The 23,706-nt window shown below is 53.4% G+C and overlaps 1 protein-coding gene across 4 annotated transcripts in view; it reads right to left on the reverse strand.

The window, feature by feature from the left end:
- LOC147095435 (RING finger protein 112-like) overlaps nt 1-23,706 on the reverse strand; it is a 478,940-nt gene that overhangs the window by 451,836 nt on the left and 3,398 nt on the right. For 3 of the 4 annotated variants that reach the window (XM_085974583.1, XM_085974582.1, XM_085974584.1), the window contains exons 2-4: nt 19,530-19,611; nt 19,057-19,315; nt 1,956-2,168 (exon numbers count right to left, since the gene is read on the reverse strand). In XM_085974583.1, coding sequence (XP_085830709.1) covers nt 1,956-2,168; nt 19,057-19,315; nt 19,530-19,546 — 489 coding nt within the window. In that variant the 5' untranslated portion in view covers nt 19,547-19,611. The remainder of the gene's footprint in view (nt 1-1,955; nt 2,169-19,056; nt 19,316-19,529; nt 19,612-23,706) is intronic. The other variant, XM_085974585.1, reaches the window with a different exon arrangement.

Here is a 23,706-nt window from a genome sequence, read left to right on the forward strand (position 1 = left end):
CTCTAACCGTAAATCTAAAGAAAACCAACATCATGATTTTTCAAAAAAGGCCCAGATGTCAGGAAAACAAATACCAGTTTACCCTCAGTGATACCACTATAGGACACACTATGAGCTACACCTACCTTGGTCTAACTATTACAGCATCAGGGAGCTTCAGCATAGCAGTGAATGCACTAAAAGAAAAAGCCCGAAGAGCCCTATATGCAATAAAAAGAAAATTCTACAACATCCAAATCCCAATCAAAATCTGGCTCAAAATATTTGACAGCATAATCCTGCCCATTGCACTGTACGGTAGTGAAGTATGGGGCCCGCTAAATCACCAAAGCTACACTAAATGGGAAAAACACACAATAGAAGCCCTACATGCAGAATTCTGCGGAAGCATCCTTCGCACCCAAAGAAAAATGCCAACAAATGCATGCAGAGCCGAACTAGGCAGATACCCACTGATAATAAACATCCAAAAACGAGCACTAAACTTCCTAAATCACCTCAAATCTTGCTCCCCAGACACCCTTCATTTCAAAGCCTTTCAGACCCAAGAGCTAAACCCAGAAAAGAGTCCCCTGAGTCAGCTGCTACTGAAACTAAGTACTCAGCCAGACCCTGACCAGCCCCAGACCAACACAGCCGTCCAAACACCAATCCGAGTGAACCAAATCATTAAACAATGCAAAGAAACCTACCTGGAACATTGGAACAAAATAACCGAAAGCCAAAGCAGATTAGAATGTTACCGGGCCCTAAAAAGAGATTATAAACTGGCAGACTACCTCACGACCATCAGAGACACAAAACAGAGACAGACCCTCACCAGGTACAGACTAAGCGACCACCAACTGGAAAAAGAAAAAGGCAGATACAAGAAATCCTGGCAGCCTGGAGAGAATAGAGTATGCGATCAATGTCTGGCCGGCGAGGTTGAAACAGAAATGCATTTCCTCCTAAAATGCGAAAAATTCAACACATCAAGAAACATATTATTCAACAAGCTAAGCCAAACAACCCCAGATTTCAAGGAATTGGATGACCTGTCAAAATTGAGATTAGTCCTGGGAGAAGGAGACAGACCATACCTTGGGGCCAAATATGTAACAACATGTCACAACCTGAGGACTGTTTAAAAGTAAGACTGTTTAAAATTAATATTGTTTAAAAGTAATATTGTATGTACCCAACAAATGTCAAATCGATTGACACCTACAGAATGTTGGAAAACTGTACCTTTTTGCTATGTAAGCTTTGGCAATATGGTTCTCTGTAAACTTTCATGCCAATAAAGCATTTGAATTGAATTGAATTGAAATTGAATTGAATTGAATTGAGAGTGAGGGATTGGAGATAGAGAGAGAGAGAGAGAGTGAGGGATTGGAGATAGAGAGAGAGGGAGAGTGAGGGATTGGAGATAGAGGGAGAGAGAGAGTGAGGAATTGTAGATAGAGGGAGAGAGACTGAGGGATTGGAGATAGTGGGAGAGAGAGACTGAGGGATTGGAGATAGAGGGAGAGAGAGTGAGGGATTGGAGATAGAGAGAGAGAGAGAGTGAGGGATTGGAGATAGAGAGATAGAGTGTGAGGGATTGGAGATAGAGGGAGAGAGAGAGTGAGGAATAGTAGATAGAGGGAGAGAGAGAGTGAGGGATTGGAGATTGCGGGAGTGAGAGACTGAGGGATTGGAGATGGAGGGAGTGAGAGACTGAGGGATTGGAGGTCGAGGGAGAGAGAGAGACTGAGTGATTGGAGATGGAGGGAGAGAGAGACTGAGAGTTTGGAGATGAAGGGAGCGAGTGACTGAGGGGTTGGAGATGGAGGGAGAGAGAGACTGAGAGTTTGGAGCTGAAGGGAGTGAGAGACTGAGGGATTGGAGATAGAGGGAGAGCCAATTGTGAGCAGCCATGAATGAATACTGGTTATACACGTCCAGATAAGGATATAGCAGTGGTTACTGACCATATTATTCAATCCTCGAAGGAGGTAGTTGAGTAGAAATGATTTTCCCAACCTCTCCTGGCCAATGATGGAGATCAGACCCACCGGCATGTCTTTCACCTCTTTGCCTAAGAAGCAGCTTTTTAACGTGTCTTCGTTGAGAAGTGGCGAACCTTCTGGTCCAAAGGCCACCAACTGTTTCGCTTCTCCAAGCTTGGGTATCACATTCTTCTCCTTGAAACAGAAGAAAAGTTATTTCAGGGTGTGTCTGGACACAGAATGAGTAGAAACAAAACCTTCGACAAACCGTCTATGGATCACCGTATCTAACACACTGCGACACTTGGTTACAGAGGGGAAAAAGACAGTGTAACTAACACACTGTGACATTGGGTCCCAGAGGTGGAATGTGCAATGTATCTAATACACTGTGACACCCGTTCCCGTAGGGGGAAAGGGCAGTGTATCTAACGCGCTGTGACACCTGGTTCCAGAGGGGGATAGGACAGTGTATATAACATACTGTCACATTGGGTCACAGAGGGGAAAAGGACAGTGTTTCTGACGCAATGTGACACTCGGTCCCAGAGGGGGAAAGGACAGTGTATCTAACACACTGTGACACCCAGTTCCAGAGAGGGAAATTACAGTGTATCTAAAACACTGACACCCAGTCCCAGAGGGGGAAAGGACAGTGTATCTAATGCACTGTGACACCTGGTCCCAGAGGGGGAAAGGACAGTGTATCTAACATAATGTGACACCCGGTCCCAGAGGGAAAAGGACAGTATATCTAAAGTACTGTGTCAACTGGTTCCAGAGAGGGAATGGACAGCATATCTAATGCACAGCGACACCAGGTCCCAGTGGGGGAAACTACAGCGTATCTCAGGCACTGTGACACACGGTCCCTGAGGGGGAAAGGTCCATGAATCTAATGCACTGTGGCACCTGCTCCCAGAGTGGGAAGGGAGAGTGTATCTAAGGCACTGTGGCACCCGGTCCCAGGGAGGGAATGGACAGTTTATCTAACACACTGTGACACTCGGTCCCAGAGGGGGAAAGGACAGTGTATCTAACACATTGTGACACCCGGTCCCAGAGAGGGATAGGACAGTGTATCTAACACACTGTGACAGCCAGTCCCAGAGTGGGAAAGGACAGTGTATCTAATGCACCGTGACACACGGTCCCAGAGGGGGAAAGGACAGTGAATCTACCGCACTGTGACACTCGGTCCCAGAGGGGGAAAGGACAGTGTATCTAATGCACCGTGACACACGGTCCCAGAGGGGGAAAGGACAGTGAATCTACCGCACTGTGACAACCGGTCGCAGAGAGTAACAGGACAGTGTATCTAATGCACTGTGACACCGGGACCCAGAGGGGGAAAGGATAGTGCATCTAACGCACTGTGACACTCGGTCCCAGAGCAGGAAATTACAGTGTATCTAATGCACTATGACACCTGATCCCAGAGGGGCATATGACAGTGTATCTAACACACAGCAACAACCGGACCCAGAGGGGGAAAGGACAGTGTATCTAATGCACTGTGACACCCGGTCCCAGAGGGGGAAAGGACAGTGTAGCTAACGCATTGTGACACCCGGTCCCAGAGGAGGAATGGACAGTGTATCTAATGTCCTGTGACCCTCATTCCAAGAGGGCGAAAGGACAGAGTATCTAATGCACTGTGACACCCGATCCCAGAGGGGGAAAGGACAATGTATCTAATGCATAGTGACACATGGTCTCAGAGGTGGAAAGGACAGCGTACCAAATGCACTGTGAGACCTGGTCCAAGAGCGGGAAAGGACAGTGTCTCTAACACACTGTGTCATCCGCTCCCAGAGGGGGAAAGGCCAGTGTATCCAATGCACTGTGACTCCCGAATCCAGAGGGGGAAAGGACAGTGTATCTAACAAACTGAGACACCCGGTCCCAGAGGGTGAAAGGACAGTGTATCTAACACATTGTGACACCTGGTTCCTGAGGGGAAAAGGACAGTGTATCTAATGCACTGTGACACACAGTGCCAGTGGGTGAAAGGACAGTGAATCCAGCGCACTGTTACACCTGGTCCCAGAGGGGTAAAGGACAGAGTATCAAACGCACTGCGACTCCCGGTCCCAGATGGGGAAAGGACAGTTTATCTAACACACTGACACCTGTTGCCAGAGGGGAAAGGACATTGCATCTAACACACTGTGACACCCGGTCCCAGACGGGGAAAGGACAGTGTAAATAATGCAATGTGACACTCGGTCCCAGAGGGGGAAAGGACAGTGTATCTAAGGCACTGTGACACACGGTCCCAGAGGGGGAAAGGACAGTGTATCTAACACGCTGTGACACCCGGTCACAGAGGGAGAAAGGACAGTGTATCTAACGCACTGTGACACCCGGTCCCAGAGGTGGAAAGGACAGTGTACCTAATGCACTGTGACACCCGGTCCCAGAGGTTGAAAGGACAGTGTATCTAACGCACTGTGGCACCCGGTTGCAGAGTGGAACAGGACATTGTATCTAACGCACTGTGACACCCGGTCGCAGAGGGGAACAGGACAGTGTATCTAACGCACTGTGACACCCTGTCCCAGAGCAGGAAATGACAGTGTATCTAATGCACTGTGACACACGGTACCAGAGGAGGAATGGACAGTGTATCTAATGCACTGTGACCCTCATTCCAAGAGGGTGAAAGGACAGAGTATCTAATGCATTGTGACACCTGGTCCAAGTGGGGGAAATGACAGTGTATCTAACACAGAGTGGCACCCGCTCCCAGAGGGGGAAAGGACAGTGTATCTAACGCACTGTGACTCTCGAATCCAGAGGGGGAAAGGACAGTGTATCTAACACACTGAGACACATGGTGCCAGAGGGTGAAAGGACAATGTATCCAGCACACTGTTACACCTGGTCCCAGAGGGATAAAGGACAGAGAATCTAACGCACTGCGAACACCGGTCCCAGAGGAGGATAGGACAGTTTATCTAACACACTGACACCTGGTGCCAGAGGGGAAAGGACATTGAATCTAACACACTGTGACACCCAGTTCCAGAGGGCGAAAGGACAGTGTAAATAATTCAATGTGACACTCGGTCCCAGAGGGGAAAGTATGGTGTATCTAATGAACTGTGAAACCCGGTCCCAGACGGAGAAAAGACATTGTAAATAATGCAATGTGACACTCGGTCCCAGAGGGGAAAGTACGGTGTATCTAATGAATTGTGGCACCTGGTCCCAGATGGGGAAACGACAGTGTCACTAATGCACTGTGACACCCGGTCCCAGAGGGGGAAAGGACAGTGTAGCTAACACACTGTGACACCCAGTCCCAGAGGGGGAAAGGACAGTGTATCTAACGCACTGTGACACCCGGTCCCAGAGGGGGAAAGGACAGTGTATCTAACACACTGTGACACCCGGTCCCAGAGGGGGAAAGGACAGTGTATCTAACGCACTGTGACACCCGGTCCCAGAGGGGGAAAGGACAGTGTATCTAACGCACTATGACTCCCGGTCCCAGAGGGGGAAAGGACAGTGTATCTAACGCACTGTGACACCCGGTCCCAGAGGGGGAAAGGACAGTGTATCTAACACACTATGACTCCCGGTCCCAGAGGGGGAAAGGACAGTGTATCTAACACACTGTGACACCTGGTCCCAGAGGGGGAAAGGACAGTGTATCTAACGCACTGTGACACCCGGTCCCAGAGGGGGAAAGGACAGTGTATCTAACACACTGTGACACCCGGTCCCAGAGGGGGAAAGGACAGTGTATCTAACGCACTGTGACACCCGGTCCCAGAGGGGGAAAGGACAGTGTATCTAACACACTGTGACTCCCGGTCCCAGAGGGGGAAAGGACAGTGTATCTAGCACACTGTGACACCCGGTCCCAGAGGGGGAAAGGACAGTGTATCTAACACACTGTGACACCCGGTCCCAGAGGGGGAAAGGACAGTGTATCTAACACACTGTGACTCCCGGTCCCAGAGGGGGAAAGGACAGTGTATCTAACACACTATGACTCCCGGTCCCAGAGGGGGAAAGGACAGTGTATCTAACACACTATGACTCCCGGTCCCAGAGGGGGAAAGGACAGTGTATCTAACGCACTGTGACACCCAGTCCCAGAGGGGAAAGGACAGTGTATCTAACACACTGTGACACCTGGTCCCAGAGGGGGAAAGGACAGTGTATCTAACGCACTGTGACACCCGGTCCCAGAGGGGGAAAGGACAGTGTATCTAACACACTGTGACACCCGGTCCCAGAGGGGGAAAGGACAGTGTATCTAACACACTGTGACTCCCGGTCCCAGAGGGGGAAAGGACAGTGTATCTAACGCACTGTGACACCCGGTCCCAGAGGGGGAAAGGACAGTGTATCTAACACACTATGACTCCCGGTCCCAGAGGGGGAAAGGACAGTGTATCTAACACACTGTGACTCCCGGTCCCAGAGGGGGAAAGGACAGTGTATCTAACACACTGTGACACCCGGTCCCAGAGGGGGAAAGGACAGTGTATCTAACACACTGTGACACCTGGTCCCAGAGGGGGAAAGGACAGTGTATCTAACGCACTGTGACACCCGGTCCCAGAGGGGGAAAGGACAGTGTATCTAACACACTGTGACACCCGGTCCCAGAGGGGGAAAGGACAGTGTATCTAACGCACTGTGACACCCGGTCCCAGAGGGGGAAAGGACAGTGTATCTAACCCACTGTGACACCCGGTCCCAGAGGGGGAAAGGACAGTGTATCTAACACACTGTGACACCCGGTCCCAGAGGGGGAAAGGACAGTGTATCTAACACACTGTGACACCCGGTCCCAGAGGGGGAAAGGACAGTGTATCTAACACACTATGACTCCCGGTCCCAGAGGGGGAAAGGACAGTCTATCTAACGCACTATGACACCCGGTCCCAGAGGGGGAAAGGACAGTGTGTCTAACGCACTGTGACACCCGGTCCCAGAGGGGAAAGGACAGTGTACCTAACGCACTGTGACACCCGGTCCCAGAGGGGGAAAGGACAGTGTATTTAACACACTATGACTCCCGGTCCCAGAGGGGGAAAGGACAGTGTGTCTAACGCACTGTGACACCCGGTCCCAGAGGGGGAAAGGACAGTGTATCTAACGCACTGTGACACCCGGTCCCAGAGGGGGAAAGGACAGTGTATCTAATGCACTGTGACACCCGGTCCCAGAGGGGGAAAGGACAGTGTATCTAACGCACTGTGACACCCGGTCCCTGAGGGGGAAAGGACAGTGTATCTAACGCACTGTGACACCCGGTCCCAGTGGGGGAAAGGACAGTGTATCTAACGCACTGTGACACCCGATCCCAGTGGGGGAAAGGACAGTGTATCTAACGCACTGTGACACCCGGTCCCAGAGGGGGAAAGGACAGTGTATCTAACACACTGTGACACCCGGTCCCAGAGGGGGAAAGGACAGTGTATCTAACGCACTGTGACACCCGGTCCCAGAGGGGGAAAGGACAGTGTATCTAACGCACTGTGACACCCGGTCCCAGAGGGGGAAAGGACAGTGTATCTAACACACTGTGAAACCTGGTCCCAGAGGGGGAAAGTACGGTGTATCTAATGAACTGTGACACCCGGTCCCAGATGGAATAGGACATTGTAACGAATGCACTGTGACACCCGGTCTCAGAGCGTGAAAGGACAGTGTAAATAATGCGATGTGACACTCGGTCCCAGAGGGGGAAAGTACGGTGTATCTAATGACCTGTGACACCCGGTCCCAGATGGAATAGGACATTGTAACTAATGCACTGTGACACCCGGTCCCAGAGGGGGAAATCACAGTGTATCCAACACACTGTGACACCCGGTCCCAGAAGGGGAAAGGACAGTGGCCTAGAAATTCAGTCGCGCCACTTTTGGGGCGCTAAAGTCGGGCGGGCGCTAAAGTTAGCGCCCGCCGGAAAGTGTTGGCCACTTCGCCGAAATTCAGTAGATTTGGCCAAGGAGTTTGGGCGAGCGCTGAAACTGGCGTTGCACTGCTATCTTTAGGCGCTAAGCCGGCGGTGCGGACTGATAACGCCGAGGCCGGGCGCAGCGCAGGTGCGGTCATGTTTTGATTGACAGCAGACACCCTGACGCCGGCCAGCTCTTAAAGGGGGAAGGGTTGACTTTGTCTGTTGCCACGCCCTGGATAGTGGAGCCCTGCAGCTAGGCCTCAACACTGCTGGTGGACCCAAATAGCGCCTGAAGCCATGCAGAAGGCCCGTGAACGAGCGCAGCGCTTCTCAGAGCATGCTTTGAGGGTGCTGCTTAGGGGTTTGGAAAAGAGAAGAGAGATCTTGTGCCCGGACAGTGGCAAGAAGGCTCCCAGGAGGCAGTACAGGAGAGCCTGGAGGGAAATCGCCCACAGGGTGTCATCCACCAGCGATGTCCCCAGGAGTGCGGACCAATGCCGCAAGAAGTACAACGACCTCACTCGGATGGTCAGGGTGAGTACCCTTTCCAGTGTCCTCCTCATCCTTGCATGTGCACCTCACATTATGGGCAAAGGGACCTCAAAGGCCTAATGGCCATCCCTCCTCCCGCAGCTATGGCACTGGCATGATCATCAATAGCACTTTCTGCACTTTACACACTGGCCAAGCTATTCGACCATGGGAGGCAGTGCACACAACAACAGGGCACCACACTGGCCAAGCTATTCCACCATGGGAGGCAGTGCACACAACAACAGGGCACCACACTGGCCAAGCTATTCCACCATGGGAGGCAGTGCACACAACAACAGGGCACCACACTGGCCAAGCTATTCGACCATGGGAGGCAGTGCGCACAACAACAGGGCACCACACTGGCCAAGCTATTCGACCATGGGAGGCAGTGCACACAATAACAGGGCAACACACTGGCCAAGCTATTCGACCATGGGAGGCAGTGCACACAATAACAGGGCACCACACTGGCCATGCTAATCGACCATGGGAGGCAGTGCAGACAACAACAGGGCAACACACTGTACTTAGAGGCCGTCCTTTCTCTTGCAGGCCAAGAATATGAAGAGCCGGAATGTCACCGGGGGAGGCCGTGGCCAGTTCCAGGAGCTCAGTGACCTGGAGGAGCGCGTGGCTCGACTCATGCGTGGCCGGGTGGTTGGACCCGTTGCTATTGGAGATGCCGACCCTGTGCTGGGCCCCAATGGTAAGGACATGACCGTTTGGACCTCTCTCGTTCCCCTTGCGCTTCAGATCTACATCCTTTGCCACTGTCCGACCAATGCGCATAATGCCACCACTCATGCCTCCCTCGCTGACGCCCTGTCCTCACTCTAAAGCTACTCTTGTGCCTTCCTGCTTTCAGCTGGTGAGGAGGAGGTCCATGAAGCTGAGAGTGCCAGTCCCTCGGAAGAGAAGGACGACGAGGACCAAGAGGAAGGCGGCACATCGGGGGAACCCTCATCCGCGCCAGGGGATGGCAATGGAGGGGACACGTCTTGCCTGGAGGAGAGCCAGGGGGAAGTGTTGCAGGGGGGTGTAGCTCCTGGGCCCAGTGGCGTCCAGGCACGTGGGAAGGGTCGGGCAGCACGGCTGCCTTCTCCCCAGAGGGGGGAAGTGTTGCAGGGGAGGGCAGTTGCTGGGCCCAGTGGAGTCCAGGCAGGCGGGAAGGGTCGGGCAGCTCGGCGGCCTTCTCCCCAGATGGAGAGTCCGCCCTCCAGTCCGGAGATGGTCCTCGCCCAGGAGGTGCGCCTCCTTGATGAAATGTCCGCGGCCTCCGAGCGGCACCACAACGAGTTCATGGGGGTTGTGGGACAGTTGCCTCAGGCCATTGAGTCCCTGGCTCATAGTGTGGACGCTTTCGGGGACTCACAGGCCAGGGGTGTCGAACAACTCGCGGCAGCACAGGCCAGGGGTGTCGACCAACTCGCGGCAGCACAGGCCAGGGGTGTCGACCAACTCGCGGCAGCACAGGACGCGAGTCGCGAGTTCATGAGTGGTGCCGTGCAGACACTGGCTGATCTGATGCGGGCACAGAACAGGGCAGTTCGGGCACTCACTTCTGCCACACTCGCTGTGTCACGGAAGCATCGACAGGGCACCCGCCGCCCTGCTGCAGCACAGCGGTCTGGCCTGCACCAGATTGCTGCGCTTGCTGCAGTGCCAGCCCGGCCGAGTGCCAGTGTCTCTGGCGACCAGCGAGCGCCTGGCATCAGCCAGCTTGCCCCCATTGCTGCAGCCACCACTGCCACTCCCCCAGCCAAGGTGCAACGTGCTGCTGCAGAGACTGATGCTGCCCAGCCACAGCTGCAGCAGTCAGCAGCCGAACCCTCCAGGGCCGGACCTCGTCTAGGCCGACCCCCAAGGGCATCTGCCGTTACGCATTGTGGCCCTCAGGAGCCTTCCCCCAGCCTTGCAACACCCACAGGGCCCAGGTTGAGGCGGAGCAACAGGTCGGGCAGGGGCCGGAGAAGCCTGCACAAGGACTCGCCCTCTCGGCACACCAAGTAGAGGGTGTCGGCAACTGTTTTTTTTATATGGGGGTGTTTGTGTTCTGGAGGGGGGGGGCTTATTTTGGAAAGGCCGAAGATGAAGGCCAATTGGATTGACAAGTTTTGTTATTCCTCCCCAGGTTGTGGGAGTGAGATATGTTTTTCACTGTTTTTTGGGGGTCTTGTCTGTTTTTCTGTTTCATGTGGGAAGGGCCCGGAGTTTGTTAAATAAAGCTTTTTATTTATTCAGCTTGTCCAGGTGTCATGTTTCAAGTGGTTGTTGCGTTAACCGGCTGAGGGCTTGCGGAGCGGCTGCATTCAGGTGCGTTCATTGCCACAAGCCATTCCCTGACAGGGGGCAATAAGCCGCCGGCGGACGGCCCTTGGACCTTGTGGCTCCCTTCTGGGCTGGTACTCCTCCTCCTCCTCCTCATGGTCCTCCTGCTCGTCCTCCTGAGGTGGTGGCAGTGCCTGAGTCCTGCGGATAGCCAGGTTGTGCAGCATGCAGCAAACGATGACGAACTGGGAGACTCTATCCGGCGAATACTGTAGAGATCCGCCGGATCGATCCAGGCAGCGGAACCGTTGCTTCAGGACGCCAATCATTTGCTCTATGATGTTCCTTGTGGCTTGATGGCTTTCGTTGTATGCCTCCTCCGCAGGGGTCCTGGGTGCGCGGAGCGGGGTCATGAGCCATGTGCACAAAGGGTAGCCCTTGTCCCCAATAAGCCATCCCCTTGGTGGAGGCTGTGCCTCGAACATGTCAGCCACAGTAGTCTGGCGCAGGATAAATGCACCGTGGCTGCTTCCTGGAAAGCGGGCATTGACAGCTAGGATGCGCTGCCTGTGGTCACACACCAGCTGTACATTGAGGGAATGGTAGCCCTTCCGGTTGCGGTAATCCTCGGCATTGTCGATAGGTGCCCGCATAGCCACATGCGTGCAGTCAATGGCGCCCTGCACCATGGGGAAGTCGGCGATCCTGGCAAATCTGACTGCACGCTGCTCCTGCCTCTCTAGGGTCATGGGGAAGGAGATGAATTGGTGTCTCCTTGTGAAAAGGGCATCGGTGACCTGCCGGATGCAGCGATGCACGGCGAACTGGGAGATGTTCGCTATGTCCCCAGCAGCGGCTTGGAAGGAGCCGCTTGCATAAAAGTTCAGAGCCACCGTGACCTTCACTTCCACCGACAGAGACGTCCTGCACATCAGCTGTGGATGCAGATCTCTGTGAAGCAGCTGGCAGATCTCTGCAACCACCTCCCTTCTGAAGCGCAGCCTCTTAACACAATGCGCGGCAGTCATGGTGAGATAGGACACCTGCTGCCGGTATTCCCTGAGTGGGTAAGGCCTACGTTGCCGACACCTGATGGCCCCTCTGCGTCTAGGCATGGCTGGCCCTCTCACACAGCGTCTGCGAGCCCTTCGCACATAATGCTGGAACTGAGGGTTGGAACCCCATGCAGCCCCCATAATAAACTTGCAAACAGTGAAATCACAAAGAGTCAAATTTCCAAGCTCTGGCCAGAAGCCAAAAATACCTCTCCTATGTTGTCCCAAATCAGTAAGGTCTGTTCCTTGGTCTCTGTCCAGAAATCCAAAGCACTAAAGTCATTGAAGCAAAATGGCTGGCCTTTATAGTTCAGTGTAAGTGCCCTTTAATTAGCGCTCCCCGAGGCCCACAGGGCCTCTGCTGCGTTCCACTTCACAGTTCTTAACAGCGCCACGCCCACATTGGGCGGGCGCCACTGAAGTTCCGGTTTGGGGCGCACAAACAGCGTTGCACGACGAAATGACGTCATAAGCTGTGCGCGCAGCTGAGCGGGTGCAAACACTTTGCGCCGGCGCTAAATGTCAACTGAAGTTGGGCGTTGGCGCAGACCGGCCTGCGCCCGGGCGCTAAGTGCCTAGCACTGGAAATCTACCCCTCTTATGGCGTTAACGGCTGGCGAATGCAACTGAATTTCTAGGCCAGTGTATCTAACGCACTGTGACACCTGGTCCCAGAGGGGGAAATCACAGTGTATCCAACACACTGTGACACCCGGTCCCAGAGGGGGAAAGGACAGTGTATCCAACACACTGTGACACCCGGTCCCAGAGGGGGAAATCACAGCGTATCTAACACACTGTGACACCCGGCCCCAGACAGGGAAAGGACAGTTTATCTAATGCACTGTGACACCCGGTCGCAGAGGTGGAAAGGAGAGTGTATCGAATGCACTGTGGCACCCGGTCCCAGAGGGGAAAGTGTAGTGTATGTACCTTTAAGAGGAGAACTACTTTTACAACTCCTGTATACTGTAGTACCGGCAGTGACCACACCTGTATATAAACCCTGAGTAGGGATCTGTACTGTTAGTTTTTAGAATACCCTCATCCAGTAAACACCTGTTGATTGTTCGTCTGCAGTCTCCGTCTATTTATTAAAGAACACCATACCTTAAGATTCACGGATTTAACAGTGGCGATGAGGCAGATTCGAACCTACCTGCAACTCTGCATTTCCTCCCAGGGATACGCTCCTGGAGGACAGTGGAAGAAAGTCGAGGCCAGAAGAACGGGCGTCGACCGCGAGCAGCCGCCCAGTCATCCAGCAGAGAGTGAGCATCGCAGGGGAGGCTATTGAGAGCTGGGCTTGGTTCTCCAGTCACGACGATCCAGCGCAACAGGCTGGCAACAGGTACGGCGCAGACCCTTCCAGGACAGTGGCGGCTGGAGCCGACCGACGGCACAGAAAAGGCCGAGCAGCGTCGAAGGGGTAAGAGAGAGGGTAAAGCGCACAGGGCGCAGCCAGGGGTTGAAGACCGAGCGACGTCGATGGAAAACAAGAGAGGGTAAAGCACAGCCGGGGTTCAGGACCGAGCGGCGGCAACGAGAGGCGCGCAGGAAAACACGCAGAGCGCAGCCAGTGCTCAAGGGCTGAGCAGCGTCCGCGGGGGAAGAAAGGAAGCGCGGGAGATGCCATTTTGAGCCAGCGGAGAAGAAGGAGAGCGCGGGAGACACCATTTTAACCAGTCTAACCACACCCAGGGATGCCGAAGCATGGCAGTGTCACAGCATTCGACAATGAAGTCGAAGATTGGGCAACATATGTGGAACGCATTGAAGTGTACTGCAAGGCGAATGAAGTGCCAGATGCCAGGAAAGCATGGTATTGTTGAATTCCATGGGTGCAAAAACGTATGGCTTACTGCGAAACCTAGTAACCCCAGAGAAGCCAGTGGATAAGGATTTTGAAAGCATAGTGGCAATCCTACAGGACCACTTAAACCCCACACCACTGCTGATAGCAGAAAGATTTAAGTTTCACAAAAGGAACCAGCATAAAGATGAAAGTAATGCTGAGTATTTAACGGAACTGTGCAAGCTATCGAAACACTGCCAGTTTGGAATGGGACTAGCAGATACGTTAAGGGACAAGTTTGTGTGTGGGCTTCAAGGTGAAGGAACCCAGAAACGGCTCCTATCAGAAAAGGATGTTACGCTGGACAAGGCTTTCAGCATGGCAGTATCACACGAAGCAGCTGCACGGGGCGCTGCAGAGATACAACGGAGACCACAAGAATATGGCACCAATGAAATGTCATATGGAGCAGTGAAGTGTTATCGCTGCGGCAGAACAACACATGACCAGAAGGATTGTTGGTTCAAGGACCAAGTGTGCAGACAGTGTGGAAAAGCAGGACACATAGCAAGAGTCTGCAGGTCGGGAAAGAAAACCAGCAGCAAGAAATCTCCACAGGAGAAGTACAAAAAGGTACATAAGGTGACGGAGAGTAGTTCAGATGAACAGAAAAGTGATACAGACTCCGGAAGCAAGGAGCTGGGTTGTCTGAAACTACATAATGTAATCAAAATGGAGGATCACCAAACTATCTGGGTCACGCTCAAGATAGACGGAGTCCAAGTGAAAATGGAATTGGACACAGGATCAGCCCTAACAGTCATAAACCGAAGGGACTACAAGCGGCTATTTTCACATATACCCTTGAGAGATACAGAGATTGTTTTGAAGACGTACACGGGGCAAAAAGTCTACCGCAGAGGAAAAATAAGGGTGAACGTGATATACAACGGCAAGGAAACACCAAAAATGGACCGATATGTATTGCCAGATGGAGGACCACCACTACTAGGACGTGAATGGATCCGGAAGATACAGTTAGATTGGCATTCCATACAGGCACTGACGGTAGAGGCCAAAAAGGATGACGACGTCACACCTGGACGACTGTCAAAAATGCTGACTGACGCACAAGAAGTGTTTCAGGAGGGAATCGGAACACTAAAAGGCATAACAGCGACGATCAAAATAGAGGAAAATGCAAGCCTAAAGATTTTAAGGCCAGACCGGTGCCTTATGCGATCCGCCCAGCCGTCGAAGCAGAGCTGGAAGGGTTGGAACGTTCAGGAGTACTGTCCAAAGTAGACTGGAGTGAGTGGGCTACACCCATCGTTCCTGTAATGAAGAGGTCGTTGAGTAATACACCTGGGGAACCAAAGAAGGTTCGCATCTGTGGGGACTTTAAGGTGACAGTGAACCCAGTCCTTCACACGGTACAATATCCGCTTCCGCGGATTGAAGATATTTTTGCCTCGCTATCTGGAGGAAAACGCTTCACTAAGATTGATCTGGCCCAGGCGTACCTGCAAATGGAGGTAGAAGAAGACTCGAAACAATACCTCACGATCAACACTCACAAAGGTCTCTACCAATACAACCGGCTGGTGTTCGGGGTAGCATCAGCTCCGGCTATTTGGCAAAGGGCAATGGATCAAGTCCTGCGAGGGATTCCAGGGACCCAGTGTTATTTGGACGACATCCTGGTCATGGGCGAAAATGACAGTGATCACCTCGCCATCCTGGAGCAGGTGCTCACTAGATTGAAGGAATATGGGCAACGAGCTAATCGCCACAAATGCGAGTTTTTCCAGAAGCAGATCTCGTATTGTGGCCACGTTATTGATGAAGAGGGGTTACATAAGTCCCCTTAAAAGATTGAGGCAGTAGTCAAGGCTCCAGCACCGAAAAATGTGTCACAATTGAGGTCGTTCCTCGGGCTGGTGAACTACTACCATAAGTTCTTACCGAATTTGTCCACAGTACTACACCCACTGAACACCCTACTGCAGACAGGGGTACCATGGAAGTGGAATGACGAATGTAAACGAGCTTTCCAGAAGTGCAAAGAATTGATCACATCAAAAGAGGTGTTGGCTCATTTCAACCCACCACCACCAATTCGGTTGGCATGTGATGCATCACCCTATGGTATTGGAGCGGTGCTGTCGCACAAATTCCCAGACGGGTTGGAGAGGCCAGTAGCCTTTGCGTCTCGGTCACTAACCTCAGCCGAGCGCAACTACGCCCAGATTGACAGGGAGGCCCTCAGCCTAGTGTGGGGAGTGAAAAAGTTCAATCACTATCTGCACGGGCTGAAGTTTACCTTGCTGACTGACCACCAACCCCTTGTCTCCACCTTTAATCCAAAGAAGGGCGTTCCGGTGATGACTGAGCAACGGCTACAAAGATGGTCCCTTTTTCTAGGGGCGAACCAATATGAAATAGAGTATAAGGGCACGAAACAGCATGGAAACACTGATGGGCTATCACACCAGCCAGTGCCTACTGCGGAGGAAGCACCAGCAGTGGACCCTGTCAAAATATTTTATTCAACTATAATTGAACGCTTGCCAGTAACTAACGCGGATATAGAGAAGGAGACCCGCAATGATCCGACACTGTCTCGGGTATATGATTTGACGGTGAAGGGATGGCCAACACATGGCGACTCACTGTTGCCAGCATTCTCATCCAGAAGAGAACAGCTGTCAGTATGCCAGGGGACATTGATGTGTGGATCCCGAGTGGTAATTCCACCCAAGTTATGGGAGAGAGTGCTCAATGAGCTTCACGAAGGCCATCTGGGAGGGGTGAAAATGAAAAGCCTTGCTAGGGCTTATGTGTGGTGGCCGGGGATCGATCAGCAAACCGAGGACCTAACAAAGAGCTGCTCAGGATGCCAGAAGGTCGAAAATGCACCACCACATGCCCCTCTACACCCATGGGAGTGACCCTCCTCTCCATGGCAACGGATGCATATTGATTTTGCTGGTCCATTCATGGACTCAATGTTCTTAATAGCAGTGGATGCGCACTCGAAATGGCCTGAGGTGATCAAAATGTCCTCCACCACTATGGAGAAAACGATTGCAGTCCTACGGACCATATTTGCCAGGAACGTCTTGCCAGAGCAGGTTTGCTCTGATAACGGACCACAGTTTGTGTCCGAAGAGTTTCGGAAATTTATGAGAAGGAATGGAGTAAGGCATTACACATCCGCCCCATATCATCCAGCCACAAATGGATTGGCTGAGAGGTTCATACAAACCTTTAAAAAGGCAGTAAGGGCCATGTGCGATGACGACATTCCACTGCAGCATAAGGTGGACAATTTCCTGTTAGCCTACAGAAATGCGACACATGCAGTTACCAACCAGACCCCGGCCATGATGTTCTTTAACCGAAGGTTGAGATCTCGTCTGGATCTGGTCAGACCAAATGTACGAAGAAATGTTGAGAATAAGCAATTCCAGCACATCAATGAGAAGTCGACAAGGAGCTTCAATGTAGGACAACCAGTCTTGGCCCACGACTACCGAACAGAAAAATGGCAACCAGGAATGATATGCACACGGCAGGGGCCACTAATGTACATAGTGGATGTGGGGGAGAACATTGAGAGACTCCATTTCGACCAGATCCTAGCGTCACAGGAACGAGTCAACCCCATGTCTCGCGTACCTGGTGATGAACCCGACATACCGGTAGCATCTACCTCAGAAACAGTAGCATCGGAAGCTGATGAACTAACCGACGACAGGGGGCCAGAATCGCCTCCGCACCAAGAGCAAGACACTCAGGAAAGGCGCTATCCAGAAAGGATCAGGAAGCCGCCCCAAAGACTGAATCTATAAATGGACTATTTAAGTTAATGTGCATGTTAAAAGTGTTAACTGTTAATTGAATGTTATGGTACTGTTAATCTAAAAGGGGAGGAATTGTAGTTTATGTACCTTTAAGAGGAGAACTACTTTTACAGCTCCTGTATACTGTAGTACCGGCAGTGACCACACCTGTATATAAACGCTGAGTAGGGATCTGTACTGTTAGTTTTTAGAATACCCTCACCCAGTAAACACCTGTTGATTGTTCATCTGCAGTCTCCGTCTATTTATTGAACGGTGGCATAGTGGTTAGCACTGTTGCCTCACAGCGCCAGGGACCCGGGTTCGAATCCAGCCTCGGGCGACTGTCTGTGTGGAGTTTGCACATTCTCCCCGTGTTTGCGTGGGTTTCCTCCCACAGTCCAAAGATGTGCGGGTTAGGTTGATTGGCTATGATAAATTGACCCTTAGTGTTAGGGGGATTAAATACGTGGGGTTATGGGGATAGGATGGGATATGTGTTGGTGTAGGGGTTACGGGAATCGGGTGGAATATGTGTCGGTGCAGTCTCGATGGGCCAAAATGGCCTCTATCTGCACTGTGGGGTTTCTGTGATTTCTGTGATCTGTGAACACCATACATTAAGATTCATGGATTTAACAGATAGTACAGTGTATCTAACGCACTGTGACACCCGGTCCCAGAGGGCGAAATGACAGTGCACCTAAAACACGGTGACTCCCCGTCCCAGAGGGGGAAATGACAGTGTATCTAACGCACTGTGACACCTGGTCCCAGAGGGGGAAATGACAGTGTATCCAACACACTGTGACACCTGGTCCCAGAGGGGGAAATCACAGTGTATCCAACACACTGTGACACCTGGTCCCAGAGGGGGAAATCACAGTGTTTCTAATGCACTGTGAAACCCGGCCCCAGAGGGGGAAAGGACAGTGCATCTAATGCACTTTGACACCCGGTCCCAGAGGGGGAAAGGACATTTTATCGAACACAGTGTGACACCCATTTGCAGGCGGGGAAGGGACAATGTATCTAACGCACTGGACACCCGGACCCAGACTTGGAAATGACAGTGTATCTAACAAACTGTGACAGCCGGTCCCAGAGGGGAAAAGGAAAATGAATCCATTGCAATGTGACACCCGATCCCAGAGGGGGAAAGGACGGTGTATCTAACGCACTGTGACACCCGGTCACAGAGGGAAAGGACAGTGTATCTAACGGACTTTGGCACCCGCTCCCAGAGGGGGAAATGACAGTGTATCTAACACAAAGTCACACCTGGTCCCAGAGGGGAAAGGACAGTGTATCTAATGCACTGTGACACCCGGTCCCAGAGGGGGAAATGACAGTGTATCTAACACAAAGTCACACCTGGTCCCAGAGGGGAAAGGACAGTGTATCTAATGCACTGTGACACCCGGTCCCAGAGGGGGAAAGGACAGTTTATCTAATGCACTGTGACACCCGGTCCCAGAGGGGGAAAGGACAGTTTATCTAATGCACTGTGACACCCGGTCCCAGAGGGGGAAAGAACAGTGTATGTAACGCACTGTGACACCCGGTCCCAGAGGGAGAATAGACAATGTATCTAAACCACTGTGACGCCCCCAGTCCCAGAGGGGGAAAGGACAGTGTAAGTTTTTCTCAGACTGACCTTTGTTGTGTCTATCTTGCAATCTTGTACCTTCTGGACCAATTTCTTCATATTGCAGTCAGAGGCGATGCTGTTGCACTTGAATGGCTGGCGACACTCAGGACAGAGGTGCCCACCTGGGGAGGTCCCACTGAGTCTGTTGATGCAGCTGCGGCAGAAGTTGTGCCCACACTGGAGAGTGACGGGATCGGAGTAAATCTCGCAGCAGATGCTACAGCTGAGATCCTCGGTGAGCGACTCCGCTCTGATGTAATTGGATCTGCGGAGGGGTCGGTGATGGTGATGGAGGCAGAGGGTCAGAGATCGGCATTCACACTGCAGTCTATCACGCGCCCCATGGCCTAGACCCCTCCCCAACCCCTCGGTAACACTCAACTTCCCAGTAACACACCACGGTGACACTGGAACCCTCCCAAGAAACACTCCATCCCCAAATTAACTTTCCACTTCCCCGCCCCACCGCTGTAACATACCTTCTTGGTTGAGCCATCTGCCTCGCGGTCTCCTTGTATGCCTTTGTCACCGTGTATCACCGAGGAGAATTCCGAAGAGTGACTGTCAAATGAAAGACAGGCTGTGACTGACAGACACGGTGAGTTGGGGGTGCAAGTGACAGGCCTAGGGTGGGGGAGAGACAGGCAGCGGGGGAGAGACAGGTGGGGAAAGGGAGTTGAAATAGGCGGGGGTTGGGGGAGTGCGACAGGCGGGGGGGAGAGACAGGCAGGTAGAGGGAGAGAGAGACAGGCAGGGAGAGGAGGGAGAGAGACAGGCGGGGAGACGGGGAAGAGAGACAGGTGCGGAGAGGGGGAGAGAGACAGGTGGGGAGAGGAGGGAGAGACAGACGGGGAGAGTGGGAGAGGCAGGCAGGGAGAGTGGGAGAGACAGGCGGGGAGAGGGGGAGAGACAGGCGGGGAGAGGGGGAGAGACAGGCGGGGAGAGGGGGAGAGACAGGCGGGGAGAGGGGGAGAGACAGGCGGGGAGAGGGGGAGAGACAGGCGGGGAGAGGGGGAGAGACAGGCGGGGAGAGGGGGGAGAGACAGGCGGGGAGAGGGGGGAGAGACAGGCGGGGAGAGGGGGGAGAGACAGGCGGGGAGAGGGGGGAGAGACAGGCGGGGAGAGGGGGGAGAGACAGGCGGGGAGAGGGGGGAGAGACAGGCGGGGAGAGGGGGGAGAGACAGGCGGGGAGAGGGGGGAGAGAGAGGCGGGGAGAGGGGGGAGAGACAGGCGGGGAGAGGGGGGAGAGAGAGGCGGGGAGAGGGGGGAGAGACAGGCGGGGAGAGGGGGGAGAGACAGGCGGGGAGAGGGGGGAGAGACAGGCGGGGAGAGGGGGGAGAGACAGGCGGGGAGAGGGGGGAGAGACAGGCGGGGAGAGGGGGGAGAGACAGGCGGGGAGAGGGGGGAGAGACAGGCAGTGGGGAGAGGGGGGAGAGACAGGCGGGGAGAGGGGGGAGAGACAGGCGGGGAGAGGGGGGAGAGACAGGTTGAGAGAGGATGAAACACAGGCGGGGGGGAAAGAGAGGTGGGGAGGGGGGGCGAGAGACAGGCGGGGAGAGGGAGAGAGACAGGTGGGGAGAGGGAGAGAGAGACAGGTTGAGAGAGGATGAAACACAGGCGGGGGGAGAGAGAGGTGGGGGGGGGGGCGAGAGGCAGGCGGGGAGAGGGAGAGAGACAGGCGGGGAGAGGCAGAGACAGAGACAGGTGGGGAGAGGGGGAGAGACCTGCTGGAGTCGTACTGCCAGACTTGGGCCCTGACAATAAATCCCCAAAAAACCAAAGTCCTTGTGTTCCAGCAAAGATCCAAACATCAGGGACCCAAAATAAATTTCACAGTAGGAACAACCAAAATTGAACAAACCACTAACTACACATACTTGGGCTTAAAAATCAGTTCTACGGGAAACTTCAAACTGGCTGTGAATGAACTGAAAGAGAAAGCAAGAAGGGCTTTCTATGCCATCAAAAAATCAATCCAAATAGAAATCCCAATTAGCATTTGGCTCAAAATTTTCAAATCAGTAATTGAACCAATTGCACTCTATGGCAGTGAGGTATGGGGACCGCTAACTCAACAAGAATTTGCAAAATGGGACAAACACCCAATTGAGATCCTACATGCAGAATTCTGTAAAAGTATCCTCCGGACTCAAAGGAAAACAGTAAACAATGCATGCAGGGCGGAACTAGGCCAATATCCATTAATAATCACTATCCAAAAAAGAGCCACCAAATTTTGGAATCACCTACAAATGAGCAATCCCCAATGCTATCACTACGACGCCCTGAAATGCCAAGAGCTGACCATAAAGAAGAATACCCTCAGTCAACTAGTCCTGGGACTCAGTGAAGTAACTACTAACAATACTAACAATAACCAGCCCCAGGACAGTGACAGGGTAACACAAAGAATTCGACCCAACACAATCGTCGCTAAGCAAAAGGAAAAATATCTGACATATTGGGCAGAAACAACAAAAACCCAAAGCAAACTCAATTGCTACTTGGCCCTAAACAGACAATACAACATAGCTGATTACCTGACCATGGTAAAGGATAACAAACTGAGAAGAACCTTGACAAGGTACAGACTTAGCGAACATAGCCTAGCGATCGAAAAAGGCAGACACAGGCAGACCAGGCTGCCAAGAGAGGACAGGATATGCTCGCACTGCAGTCAGGGAGTGGTGGAGACAGAGATGCACTTCCTCACAGCTTGTGGAAAATATCAGGGCATCAGGGAGAATTTCTACCAAAAATTCTCACAAATATGCCCTGATTTCAGAAATCTGAATGACAACCAAAAACTCCCATTCCTACTGGGAGAGGAGAGAAGCTGTATAACACTGGCGGCACACTATGTTACAGCTTGCCATGAACAGAGAGCCAACCAGTAAACTAAGAAAAGAATATATATAAACAATGCGAATGTATATTTATACACTCAGGGATATACCTGTTTATACACTGTATGAATAGAACTGCGTTTATGTGGTAAACCATAAATGTATTTTGATGCTTTGGCAACATAAGATGTAACTTATCATGCCAATAAAGCGATTTGAATTGTGAATTGTGAATTGGGAGAGACAGGTGGGGAGAGGGTGAGAGAGGGGGAATGGTGGGGAGAGGGGGGAGAAACAGGCGTGGAGAGGGGGGTGAGACAGGCGGGGAGAGGGAGAGAGACATAGGGGGAGAGGCAGGCAGGGAGAGGGAGAGAGACAGGCCGGGGAGAGGGAGAGAGAGTCGGGGAGAGAAGGAGACAGAGGCTGGGGAGAGGGAAAAAGAGGCGAGGAGAGGAGGAAAGACAGGCGGAGAGAGGGAGAGAGAGACAGGCGGGGCGAGGGGGGAGAGAGAAAGGTGGGCAGAGGGAGAGACGGACAGGCGGGGAGAGGGGAAGAGAGACAGGTGGGGAGAGGGGGAGAGAGACACGCGGGGAGAGGGAGTGAGACAGGCAGAGAGAGGGGGAGAGACAGACAGGGAGAGGGGAGAAATAAGGCGGGTAGAGGGTGAGAAATACAGGCATGGAGTGGGAGAGAGAGAGACAGGCAGGGAGAGGGGGAGAGACAGACGGGGGGAGGGAGAAAGTCAAAGGCAGGGCGAGGGGGGAGAGAAAGGCGGGGAAAGGGAGTGAGAGAGACAGGCGGGTAGAGAGGAGGAGAGACAGGCGTGAGGAGGGAGAGAGAGAGACAGGCGGGGAGACGGAGAGAGCGACCGGTGTGGAGAGGGGAAGAGAGACAGGTGAGGAGAGGGGGAGAGGGGGTGAGATACAGGCGGGGAGAGGAGGTGAGATACAGGCGGGGAGAGGAGGGTGAGACAGGCGGGGAGAGGGGGTGAGACAGGCGGGGAGAGGGGGTGAGAGACAGGCGTGGAGAGGGGGGTGAGACAGGTGGGGAGAGGGGGAGAGGTGGTGAGAGACAGGCGGCTAGAGGGAGAGAGACAGGCAGGGAGTGGGGAGAGACAGGCGGGGAGAGGTGGAGAGGGGGTGAGAGACAGGCGGGGAGAGGACATGAGACAGATGGGGAGAGGGGGTGAGGCAGGCGGGAAGAGGGGGAGAGGGGCTAAGAGACAGGTGTGGAGAGGTGGAGAGACAGGCGGGGAGAGGGGGAGAGACAGGTGGGGAGAGGGGGAGAAACCGGCGGGGAGAGGGAGAGAGAGACAGGCGGGCAGTGGGGCAGAGACAGGTGGGGAGAGGGGGAGACAGACAGGCAGGGAGAGGGGGAGAAACAGGCAGGGGAGGGGGTGAGAGACAGGTGGGTAGAGGGGCAGAGGCAGGCGGGGAGAGGGGGAGAGACAGGCGGGGAGAGGGGGAGAGGGAGGCGGGGAGAGGGGGAGAGACAGGCGGGGAGAGGGGCAGAGACAGGCGGGGAGAGGGGTAGAGACAGGCGGGGAGAGGGGTAGAGACAGGCGGGGAGAGGGGTAGAGTCAGGCGGGAGAGTGGGAGAGACAGGCAGGGAGAGGGGGAGAGACAGGCGGGGAGAGGGAGAAAGAGAGGCGGGGCGAGGGAGAAAGAGAGGCGGGGCGAGGGGGAGAAACAGGCGGGGAGAGGGAGGGAGACAGGCGGGGAGAGGGGGAGTGAGACATGCGGGGAGAGGGGGAGTGAGACATGCGGGGAGAGGGGGAGTGAGACATGCGGGGAGAGGGGGAGAGAGACAG

This window comes from Somniosus microcephalus, unplaced genomic scaffold (assembly GCF_052327205.1).
Source record: "Somniosus microcephalus isolate GS21.2 unplaced genomic scaffold, FLI_Smic_1.0 unresolved_chr1, whole genome shotgun sequence".
Lineage (NCBI taxonomy): Eukaryota > Metazoa > Chordata > Chondrichthyes > Squaliformes > Somniosidae > Somniosus > Somniosus microcephalus.